This window comes from Triticum dicoccoides, chromosome 4B (genome assembly GCF_002162155.2).
Source record: "Triticum dicoccoides isolate Atlit2015 ecotype Zavitan chromosome 4B, WEW_v2.0, whole genome shotgun sequence".
NCBI classification, from domain to species: Eukaryota; Viridiplantae; Streptophyta; class Magnoliopsida; order Poales; family Poaceae; genus Triticum; species Triticum dicoccoides.
The window spans coordinates 570,315,416-570,327,058 of record NC_041387.1 but is presented as its reverse complement, the minus strand read 5'-3'; the positions used below and the strand labels follow the sequence as shown (position 1 = coordinate 570,327,058).

The window sequence follows — 11,643 nt, the reverse complement described above, 5'->3', positions numbered from 1 at the left end:
GATACTAGCCATAGATGCATCAACATAAGCAAACAACACACGAAAAACAGAATCTGTCAAAAACAGAACAGTCTGTAGCAATCTATAACTTTCAAATACTTCTGGAACTTAAAAATCCTACCAAAATAGGAAGTCCTGGTAAATTTGTATATTGATCTACAGCAAAAAAAATCAACGCAAAAGAAAATTTCTGTGATTTACTAAAATTATTTTCGTGCGTGCAAAAGTTTCTGTTTTTCAGCATAATCAAATTAACTATCACCGTAGGTTATCCTATAGGTTCTACTTGGCACAAACACTAACTAAAACATAAAAACACATCTAAACAGAAGCTAGATGAAATATTTATTAGTAAACAGAAGCAAAAAGCAAAAAACAAAAATATAATTGGGTTGCCTCCCAACTAGCGCTATCGTTTAACGCCCCTAGCTAGGTATAAAAGCTAGGATAGATCTAAGTAGTGCCATAATAATAAGATAGATCACGAAAACTCATCTCATATTCTCTTCGTTCAGCAGCAAGTTTTCTTTGAGGCAAGCAAAAGTAATCAAAAGGGCTAAATTTAATGGGACAAAAGTCCCCAGGATCAATCTCAGGAGGTATGAGTTCCTCCTTTGGCCCTTCATATTGCACAACCAATTCATCATAAAAACATTCTTTTGACATAACCTCTTGAGTCTACACTCAAGAGAATATCCTAGCTCATTATTTCGAATAGCAAAATCATTATTAAGTTCAGAAATTTTATCAACTAGAACAGTGGTAGGAACCTTTTTTCTAAGGTTTTCATTAAAAGCAACATAGTCCAAAGATTGGAACCGCATTATTTCCTCTTCATCGAAAAGAATCGCCTCTATGGGAGGACGGCCAGCGTCCACCCTATAGTGCACAAAAATTTCTTTGGCTTCTTTTATTATAAATATGAACTGGTGTGCCAAAAAGATAGTAGCTACGCGCTTAACAGAAGAATGATCAATATTGGAAAATTCTAGAAAAATCCTTTGTATACAAAGATTCATGTGCATAAATTGCCTTTCAAGTTCAACTATAAGCATGGCGATAGCATCCGCAAGACTACTAGTTCTATGGAGAATAGAACTACCCATAGAAGGTAAAGCACCGGCACAACTAAAGAAATCTTGAATAACACCTTTTCCAATAATATTACCACTACTGATTCGAAACTTTTTAGTATGTAAAATAGGGGGTTCTTCAACAGGAGCATCAGAATTTTCCATGTTATCATTATTGTTCATATCGACGATAATCTCCCCAATTTCAGACATAATGGCAGACAAATGCGAGGAGGGAGAGAAAGAGGAGGGCAACCGGAAAAGAGAGGCGAATAAAACGGCAAGGGTGAAGTGGGGGAGAGGAAAACGAGAGGCAAATGGAAAATAATGTAATGCGAGTGAGATGAGTTTGTGATGGGTACTTGGTGTGTCTTGACTTGAGCGAAGACCTCCCCGGCAACGGCGCCAGAAATCTTTCTTGCTACCACTTGAACACTGCATTGGTTTTCCTTGAAGAGGAAAGGGTGATGCAGCAAAGTAGCGTAAGTATTTCCCTTAGTTTCTGAGAACCAAGGTATCAATCCAGTAGGAGGCTCCTCAAAAGTCCCACGCACCTACACAAACAAACAAGAACCTCGCAACCAACGCAATAAAGGGATTGTCAATCCCTTCACGATAACTTGCAAAAGTGAGATCTGATAGAGATAATAAGATAAGATAAATATTTTTGGTATTTTTATGATATAGATTGGAAAGTAAAAGATGCAAATAAAGAAAGATGAAAAACTTATATGATAAATGATATACCCGGGGGCCATAGGTTTGACTAGTGGCTTCTCTCAAGATAGCATAAGTATTACTGTGGGTGAACAAATTACTATCAAGCAATTGATAGAAAAGTGCATAGTTATGAGATTGTCCAGGCATGATCATGTATATAGGCATCACGTCCGTGACAAGTAGATCGAAACGATTCTGCATCTACTACTATTACTCCACACATCGACCGACTCCTGCCTGCATCTAGAGTATTAAGTTCATAAGAACAGAGTAACGCATTAAGAAAGATGATATGATGTAGAGGGATAAACTCATGCAATATGATATAAACCCCATCTTTTTATCCTCGATGGCAACAATACAATACGTGCCTTGCTGCCCCTGCTGTCACTGGGAAAGGACACTGCAAGATTGAACCCAAAGCTAAGCACTTCTCCCATTGCAAGAAAGATCAATCTCGTAGGCCAAACCAAACTGATAATTCGAAGAGACTTGCAAAGATAACAAATCATACATAAAAGAATTCAGAGGATATTCAATTATTTCTCATAGATAAACTTGATCATAAACCCACAATTCATCGGATCTCGACAAACACACCGCAAAAAGAGTTACATCGAATAGATCTCCAAGAAGATCGAGGAGAACTTGGTATTGAGATTCAAAGAGAGAGAAGAAGCCATCTAGCTAATAACTACAGACCCGAAGGTCTGTGGTAAACTACTCACAACTCATCGGAGAGGCCTTGGAGATGATGTAGAGGCCCTCCGTGGTCGATTCCCCCTCCGGTGGAGCGACGGCGAAGGCTCCAAGATGGGATCTCGCGGATACAGAAGGTTGCGGCGGTGGAATTAGGTTTTCGTGGTGCTCCTCGAAGGTTTCAGTGTACGGGAGTATATATAGGAGGAAGAAGTAGGTCGGTTGACGTTCGAGGGGCCCACGAGGGTGGGGGGCGCGCCCACCCCAGGGGGCGCGTCGGGCACCCTCGTGGCCGCCTTGTTTGTTGCTTGATGTCCACTCCAAGTCTCCTGTTTGCATTTGTTCCAAAAAGATCGCTCCCGAAGGTTTCATCCCATTTGGACTCTGTTTGATATTCCTTTTCTTCGAAACACTGAAATAGACAAAAAAAGCAATTCGGGCTGGGCCTCCAGTTAGTAGGTTAGTCCAAAAAATGATATAAAAGTGTAAAGTAAAGCCCATGAACATCCAAAACAGGTAATATAATAGCATGGAACAATCAAAAACTATAGATACATTGGAGACGTATCAGGAGTCTGGCCTAAAGATTACCGGTAAGAAAAATAGAACAAGGATTAGATGTGTGTCTGAGTTATTCATGACAGATTCTAGGAGGTGGGATGATAATTTGATCAGGCGCTTATTTTATCCTCATGATGCAGATGAAATCTTAAAGATACGTGCTCTGGATTTGGGTGAGGGGGACCTTATTGCTCGGCATCATGAGAAAAGTGGCATATTTGCTGTGAAGAGCGCGTACAGGCTCGCACTAAATATCAAGGACTCAACAGATAGTCTGGGAAATTCTAGTGGAGAAGTTAATGGAGAGAGGAGGATTTGGAATATTATCTGGAGAGCTAATGTTCCTCAGAAGATTAGAATTTTTTCCTGGCGAGTTGCTTCAAACAGTTTGGCAGTTCAAATTAACAGAGTTAAGCATCATCAAACCATCCTGCGTGCGTGTACATCTGTGGTGTGGAGGATGAATGCACTTTTCATGCCTTGGTGAGTTGCCCAAAGGCTCGTGCATTCCGGATGGCTTTGAGAAAGGTGTGGAATTTACCAGCCGAAGGGTTTCTCAAAAATACGGGCCCGGATTGGTTCCTTATTTTACTAGATCAATTAAATCCGTTGGCGCGTGAGCAAACTATATTCATGTTGTGGAGAGCTTGGCATTTAAGAAATGATCTGATTTTTGATAAAGGTAAAGAACCCATCTCAGCTTCTGTGAATTTTGTACAAAATTAATGGGCTTTCTTTTCTTCTTGCCATGCAAAACCGCAGGGAGTGATAAGTAACATAGGCAAGGAACTGGGGGATGACATTCGGGCTTTGAATAATATGGAGAGGAGTTCTGTTGGTTGGCAACCTCCCAACGAGGAGTGCTTTAAGATTAATGTAGATGCAAGTTTTGTGGAGGCAATCAACACTGCGAGTGTGGGGGTGGTTGTCAAAAATCACTATGAAGAAGTTGCCATCTCCTCTTGGGATTATATTGGAGCTTGCTATAGCGCTGAGGAAGCGGAACTTAGAGCGGCACTCTCCGGATTGTATATCGGTACTATCCTTCATAAATCCATCATTTTAGAAAGTGGTTGTTCCTTTGTGGCCGGTGTTCTTGGAAATGACAGTTGTGATAGGTCCCACCTTGTTGACCTAAAGAAACAAGCTTTGAGTATTTCTAAGATGCTGGCGAATGTTAAGATTTCCAAGATTAGCAGAAAAGCTAATATGGTGGTGCACGAGTTAGGTAAGTTTAGTTTGAATAATAGTTGTGATGGTGCTCTTATTGATAGTGTTCCGGCATGTGTGGCTGATGCTGTAACGAATGATGGTATGACATTCCAAAATGATGGGTCTCCTTCCAAAACTTTCTAATTACGAGTATGAGCTATTTTAATTAATATATGGGTTGGGTTTTCAAAAAAAAGTAAGAGAGGAAAAAGGTTTCTTTGAGTGCACGCGGTTCCATCTTGAGAAAAAAAACAACTACTGGAAATAGAAAACGAAAACACTAACGCCCGCACGTGTGGGCGTTTGCATCTCGCCCACACGCGTGGATCCGCGTCCTTTTGTGGGTGCATGAATCTTGGCATGTTTGTGGTGTCACATAGGACTGGGCTGGTGTGGGGGCATTCATCCGGTCGCCCACACGTCCGTTTCACCACACGGAGGGGCCAGTGTGTGGGTGTTTAGCAGTTCGCCCACACGCCAGTTTTCACTCACGCACAAGGGCTGGTGTGTGGGCATTTGCCATCTCGCCCACACGCCCGCCTCTTCTCCCACACCCAAGCTGCTAGTTGTCATGTGTTTTGCAGTGTGCATGGCAACTGCCCTAGAGTGCTTGTACGCAGATAAAACTCTTTTTTTACCCGAACATGTCAGTTGCCATGTGTTTTGCAGGGTACACGGCAACTGCCTAGTGTGCACGTAAGCAGATGATAACTCTCTTTTACCCGAGTTGCCATGTGTTTTTGCATGGTACATGGCAACTACCGTAGTGTGCACGTAAGCAGATGTCAACTCTTCCTTTTACATGGCAACTGCCCTAGCGTGCTTGTGAGCACATGACAACTATCTCAACTGCTTAGTGTTAGTAGGTGGCAACTCCTAAAGTTTTGAAAACATGGCAACTGCAGTAGACCAGACCATACATGGTAACTGCAGTTGAGCAACCATGGCAACTGTGGTTGTCCGACATGGCAACTGTAGTTCAGCGACATGACAACTGCAGTTAAATGAACATGGAAGAGGGTCCAGACCATGGCACCTGCGGGGACGCTGGTGACTGTCACGTGGGGCGTGCGGGACCATAAGGTAGGAGATCTGACATACAGGCGTGTGGGCGTCATCTATTTTGCCCACACGCAGGCACGTGAGAGGGACCGCAAAAAAAAAAAAGTGTGGGCATTACTTGTTTTGCCCACACGTACGCATGTAGGCTGATCCTGTTAAACACCACACAAACTATGTGGACAGACTCATTAACGCTCACACGTGTGGGCGTTATTGACGTCCATAAAAAAAACAATTTCACCTCGAGACCAGCCAACTACATATACGGACGCGAGCGGTATACACCTCATGCGCATGCAGATGGAAGACGTCCACCGCCGGCCGGAGGCCCTGCACCAGCCGGCCGCTGCAAGTGCGATGAGCCCTATAGCTCCGTGCGGTGCGATCATTAAAGACGAACGAGCAAGCAGGCCAAACCACACCCACACCCACACCGGGGCCTATCTATCATGATGTTGCCGTCTCCTGCGTGCTCCGGCCATCCAGCTAAGACAGCAAGCAGTACAGTGCCGGACAGTGGCAGTACTCTCCGGTTCTGCATTGTCGCCGTCACCCTCGCGGGCAGTGCTCCAAATTCAGATGTATCATCTGCATTACACGCCATGATCTGTAGTTCCAGCGGCAGCTACGTACCACCAGCTCCGGATGATTAGGGCGAGTACTGACGCCGTACTGAGAGGTTCAGGTTCGGTGGACGGATGCGTGGTGAACAGGGTGGGGTGGGGCACATGCACCGTTGTCACAGTGGCATGGAAATGCTTGGATTCTCCTTGTGGCCTCGATGGCTAATTAAAACCTAAACAGTGATCGCATACATAAAATCCAGACATCCAGCACATGTGAGCTCTCCTTCTTTTGGCCTCAGGCCGACCGGTGATCGCCGCACAAAATCCAATCTGACATGACATCCGTACGGAACATGCACAGACACAAGCATCTGATCTGTAGTATAAAATCCATGTAGTAGTTCTTGATTTTGTCTTCGCAGCTCGTGGATTCTAGGTCTTTGCCATGTCAAACTTGTGCAGGCTTTCGGTCGAGCTAACTAACGCCATTAAAGAAACAGAGAGGGTACTTAACCTCAGATTCTTCCAGGGACGAACCTGAGGACAGAGACCAGCTAGGAATGGCGAGCAGGGCAGCTGCTCACGAGGGCTAACCAACCGATCAACCCCAACCTAACCAACCCATGATTGAGTGACATGGACCCGGCCGTGTACGTGCGTGCACCCTCCTGCGGTCCTTCCCGTCCGATATTAAAATGGTTCTGACAGCCATGGAGGTGATCCATGCCATGTTCTCCGCGAGCCGCTTCACGTGGCCACTCGCGCGCACCTCGCCGCGGTTGACTGCTACGTTGGAGTAGCTCGGCGGTGGTGGTTGGCCGCCGCTGCGTGCTCGGAATCTGTTAGGTGCTAACCATAGATTACGCGCTTAATTACGGTTGGCTGCTCTGCTGCTGCATAGCCATGGCGTCCATGCAACTAGGGTGATGAATACATGCACGTTGCGTTTCATTTTTGCAGAGCAGCAGAGGTCGGTTGGCTAAGGAGCGATGGGGAAGGCGGGGAGGTGGCTCAGGAACTTCTTGGCCGGCGGCAGGAAGGATGGGAAGAGGGACAGGCCGCACGCCGAGGCCACGCCGGGACCGGGGCCTGGGGCGACGCCCAAGGAAAAGAGGTGGAGCTTCCGGCGGCCGGTGGTGCTGACGCCGGAGCAGACTGGACGCGTCGTGCTGCCGGCTGAGGCCGACAGCTTTGGTGCGTCTCGGTCGTCCGCGACGTCGCAGGTTGGGTACGACGAGAAGAAGCACGCCGTGGCGGTGGCTGTGGCGAGCGCGACCGCCGCAGACGTGGCGGGCGCCGCGGCGCAGGCGGCGGCCACTGTGGCACGTCTGTCTTCCCGCAAGGCGCCGCACCTGACGCCGCCGGCGAGCCTCCTCGCCGAGGCGGCGGCGGCTGTGAGGATTCAGGCATCCTTCAGAGGCTATCTGGTATATATAATTCAGACCAAACACTTCATTTTCTGGTCGCGTTCTTGGGACTGACTGACGTGCATGCACGCAGGCGAGAGCGGCGCTGTGCGCGCTGAGGGGCATCGTGAAGCTGCAGGCGCTGGTGCGCGGTCAGCTGGTGAGGAAGCAGGCCAAGGCCACGCTCCGGTGCATGCAGGCCCTGCTCGCGGCGCAGTCCCAGCTGCGCGCGCAGCGCATGCGCTTCCTTCAAGTCCAAGACCACCACGCCCACCACACAACGCCGCCTAGACCACGACCGTCGTCGCAGCACTCGAGGCACCGCAGATCGTCCTACGTAAGCTCACCTTCTTCACTTGCAGCAGCCGGCGGTGCCAAGCGGAACTTGACACGATCTTAATTGTTGAATTTTGGCTTGGAACATGCAGGAGATGGACCGGTCGAGCGAGGAGAATGTGAAGATCGTCGAGATGGACAGCGGCGAGCAGCCAGCGCGGCGCGGCGGGGCGAAGGGCGGCGACAGGCAGTTCTCCTCCGTCGAGTACCACCACGGCGGCAGGTGCTCGCCGGCGCCGTCGGCCATGACGGAGCTGAGCCCGAGGGCGAGCAGCTGGCACGTGGAGGACCACCTGTCCTTCGGGACGGCGCACAGCAGCCCGCACTCCCACTCCCACAACGCGACGACGGCCATGGCGGAGCCAGGGGCGTCGGACTTGCCGTTCCCGAGCTACATGAGCAACACCGAGTCGTCGAGGGCCAAGGCGCGGTCCCAGAGCGCGCCGAGGCAGCGCGCGGCCGCGGAGGCGCTGGAGCGGCAACCGAGCAGGAGGAAGGGGGCGGAGCACAGGAGCGTGCCGCGGGGCGCCAGGATGCAGCGGTCGTCGTCGCAGCAGCAGGCCGGGTCGGCGCCGCGCCAGTCGCCCTTCTTCCACCGGCCGTGGTCGTCGTCGACGTCGGTGAGGCTGGACACGTCGACGGCGTCGCTCAAGGACAGCGAGTGCGGGTCCACCACCAGCTCCGTGGTCACCGCGGCCACCACCGTGTCCACCGTCTACAGCCGGACCCGCTCGCTCGTCGGATTCGAGGTGACAATTCTACACTCAAGCATCTTACGGATCGATCAACTGCACATAACCACTGCTGTTATTTTATCGTGGCATATCTTTTTTTTTCAGGTGCGCAGGAGCCTGTATTGATGAGTTGCAACATAAGAAGCCACATCGGGAGCTTCATGAAATGCTCATGAGAAAATTGCTTGATACTGTAGTCTCGTTCGTGTGTGTGTTGATGAGAGATCAGAGCCTAGTAGAGTGTTGTACATACGTCCGAGTCAAGTACTCCTTTTTTTTTTGGCTCTTCGAGTCAAGTACCAAGTGTACATTCTTTTTATACACAGGGCATATCTGGGACATGATGACGAGGTACTCAGTGTAATTAGAAATGTAGTGGTAAAAAAAATGTACTGGTTTATCTCGCAAAGAAAAAAAACTGGCACAGTGTAATAAGCTCGCAATTTGCTCAGTCGAGACTCACGTCATTATATAAGAGTGTAGAAAAACGTTTTTATATTATGAAACGGAGGGAGTACTCAATTTGAACCTTTACTGTTTTTTTTTAGGAACCTCAAGGTTACAAGTTTTCTTTAGGCACTCCAGGTTGATGTGCATCTCCGTGGTGGTTGGGCCAGCCGCGAGTTGCTGTGGACAACAGCAACAGTGCGATGCGATGGGCCTGCGATGGGATGGGCCTGTATCATTAACTGTCGTTGGTCCATGCATGTCTCTCTCCTGCCCGCCAAACACGGACCATCAAGATTGCCTAAAAGAAACACGTTGCCGCACACGGTATCTCATCCAAACATGGGAACAAATGATGCGTATCCCTGTTTTATTTCGGCTCTTGATTTCAAATGTTAATACCGCGCATTTAATGGTGCTTAAGTATATGAGATTCCGCGAATCAATGAATTTGTTTATACGGGCTGGCCGCTGACGGACACTTGCCATGCGAGGTGGATGCCATGCCTGATGCCTCCCATCGAGCCGCTTGTTATAAAGCGAGGGCGTCTGGACGTACGGCATTGTTCTTGTGTGTGTGTTACCAGTTGTGAACCGGACTGTCGATCGGAGGCGTCAATGGCACGACCAAGCATGGGCCCCGTCGCTCTCGTGCTGCTTCTAGCCTGGTGCTGCGCTGCGACCACCGTGCGAGCGACGGAGTGGATCGTCGGCGGCGACAAGGGGTGGACCTTCGGCGTCGCCGGCTGGGAGAACGACAAGCCGATCCAGCCCGGCGACAAGCTCGGTGAGTGACCCGATCACACGCGGCCAGTTGCTGGATCGATCATTTTACTTTATTAATATTCGCTTGATTTGATGGCTATTAGTGTTCAAGTACGAGCCTGGAGCGCACAACGTGGTGAAGGTGGAGGTGGGCGGGTACATGGAGTGCAAGGCCCCCGACGGCGCCAAGGTTCACTCCTCCGGCAACGATACCTTCGAGATGCCCGGCGGCAAGGCCTACTTCATCTGCACCTTCCCCGGTCACTGCGAGAAGGGCATGAGGATCGGCATCCCCCCTAGATAGCGGAATTGACTGATTGATAAATAGCGCGACGTGCTCTCTCGGTGGCTAGTTGAACGATAAATAAACTGAGGGTGCTAGGGTGATGGAATGTTTGTGCGCACGTCCTGGTTGTTCTTACCATTAGAGGTGAGCGAGTAAAAAGGGGGGATGACACTAGATTTTGCGCCATCCCATGCCGGTAGATTTTGGTCTCCTGTCATGTCTGCTGATTCCACCCTGCACCGCCGCACCCCTCTAGTTCACTGGAAACGAACAATTCGAGCGTTCCTAACAATCCAGCGCACGCATCTATCGTCGAACTAGTCGTTGGATCAACTGTGATCGGATAGGGGATGCGTACACCAGTTTTGCAACACGATCCAACCTTTTTAGGTGCAACATCGGCTATGTTGCAGAGAGACCACGCAAGCATCGGCCTCCTTCCCGTTTGCTACGTGTCCCATGAACTCATATCCCGCAAAAAGAAAAAATCATATCTGGAAGTGACCTCATCTCATCCTCTTGAACTGACGCCTGCCGAGGACTCTATTTTTGACAAAAAAAAAATCATAAGAGCATCTATAGCTAGACTTGTCAAATCCGGCCCGTCAAGCCACCCTTCATATTTATCATTCTACATCCGCTTATCTTATATCTGGCACCTTATATCCTTACTACCCATGCACACGTTGATATATCCACATGATCAAATGACGGACACAAAAATTGAGCTGCAAAGGAACACAAGATCGGCTACAAACGAACATAACATACTTCACCATATCCAAAAGATCATAGTTCGTCCACGGACAAGTTCATAAACTTCTACAACTAAACAATATCAACATTGAGGAGGAGGGGGGCCGGAATCACCACTTCCTCGCCGGGCCTTTGCCCTTCCGGTCACCGGCGCAGATGTACACGTCTGCGACTGGTGGAGGATCTTGGTCATCGGATGACCACCTGCAGCTGTTGTCGCCATCTAAGTCGGAGTCGGATAGGACGATGAGCCCCTTCATCCGATGGACCGCCCTGTCCTGCTCCCGCTTCAGCCTTGCCACCCGAGCCTTCTCCATCGCTGCCTCCTTCGCCTCGCGCTCCGACTGCTCAATAGCTAGCTGGAGCGCCTAGGCGTTCTTTCGTCGGGGCCGGCGAGCATCTGTCTCTGCCATTGTGAGGGAGCAGCGGTACGCCCAAGCGAGGAGACGCGCGTCCTCATCGACGTCTGGCTCCGTCCCATGGCAGCAGCGCGCGGGCTGCTCCGCCGCCTCCCTCTCCCGTGTACGCTGCCTCTCGCGGCGCGCGCCTTCGACTCCGGAATGCGTGTGCTGGCCGGAGTGTTGGAAATATGCCCTAGAGGCAATAATAAAAGGATTATTATTATATTTCCTTGTTCATGATAATTGTCTTTTATTCATGCTATAATTGTATTATCCGGAAATCGTAATACACGTGTGAATACATAGACCACAATACGTCCCTAGAAAGCCTCTAGTTGACTAGCTCATTGGTCAACGGATAGTCATGGTTTCCTGACTATGGACATTAGATGTCGTTGGCAACGGGATCACATCATTAGGAGAATGATGTGATGGACAAGACCCAATCCTAAGCATAGCACAAGATCGTGTAGTTCGTTTTGCTAGAGCTTTTCCAATGTCAAGTATCTTTTCCTTAGACCATGAGATCGTGTAACTCCCGGATACCGTAGGAGTGCTTTGGGTGTACCAAACGTCACAACGTAACTGGGTGACTATAAAGGTGCACTACAGGTATCTC

The 11,643-nt window shown here is 49.2% G+C and overlaps 2 protein-coding genes across 2 annotated transcripts; both read left to right on the top strand.

The window, feature by feature from the left end:
- Positions 1 to 6,600: 6,600 nt before the first annotated feature.
- LOC119291491 (protein IQ-DOMAIN 1-like) lies at positions 6,601 to 8,812 on the top strand. Its single transcript, XM_037570253.1, has 5 exons — positions 6,601 to 6,739; positions 6,854 to 7,320; positions 7,394 to 7,636; positions 7,728 to 8,384; positions 8,475 to 8,812. Exons 2-5 carry the CDS (start codon positions 6,883 to 6,885, stop codon positions 8,493 to 8,495), a joined length of 1,359 nt encoding a protein of 452 aa, XP_037426150.1. The 5' UTR covers positions 6,601 to 6,739; positions 6,854 to 6,882; the 3' UTR covers positions 8,496 to 8,812.
- A 622-nt stretch (positions 8,813 to 9,434) lies between these two features.
- On the top strand, positions 9,435 to 9,977 carry LOC119293907 (basic blue protein-like). Its single transcript, XM_037572236.1, has 2 exons — positions 9,435 to 9,603; positions 9,686 to 9,977. The coding sequence occupies exons 1-2, from the start codon at positions 9,435 to 9,437 to the stop codon at positions 9,883 to 9,885; spliced, it is 369 nt and encodes a 122-aa protein (XP_037428133.1). The 3' UTR covers positions 9,886 to 9,977.
- The last annotated feature ends 1,666 nt before the right edge of the window (positions 9,978 to 11,643 follow it).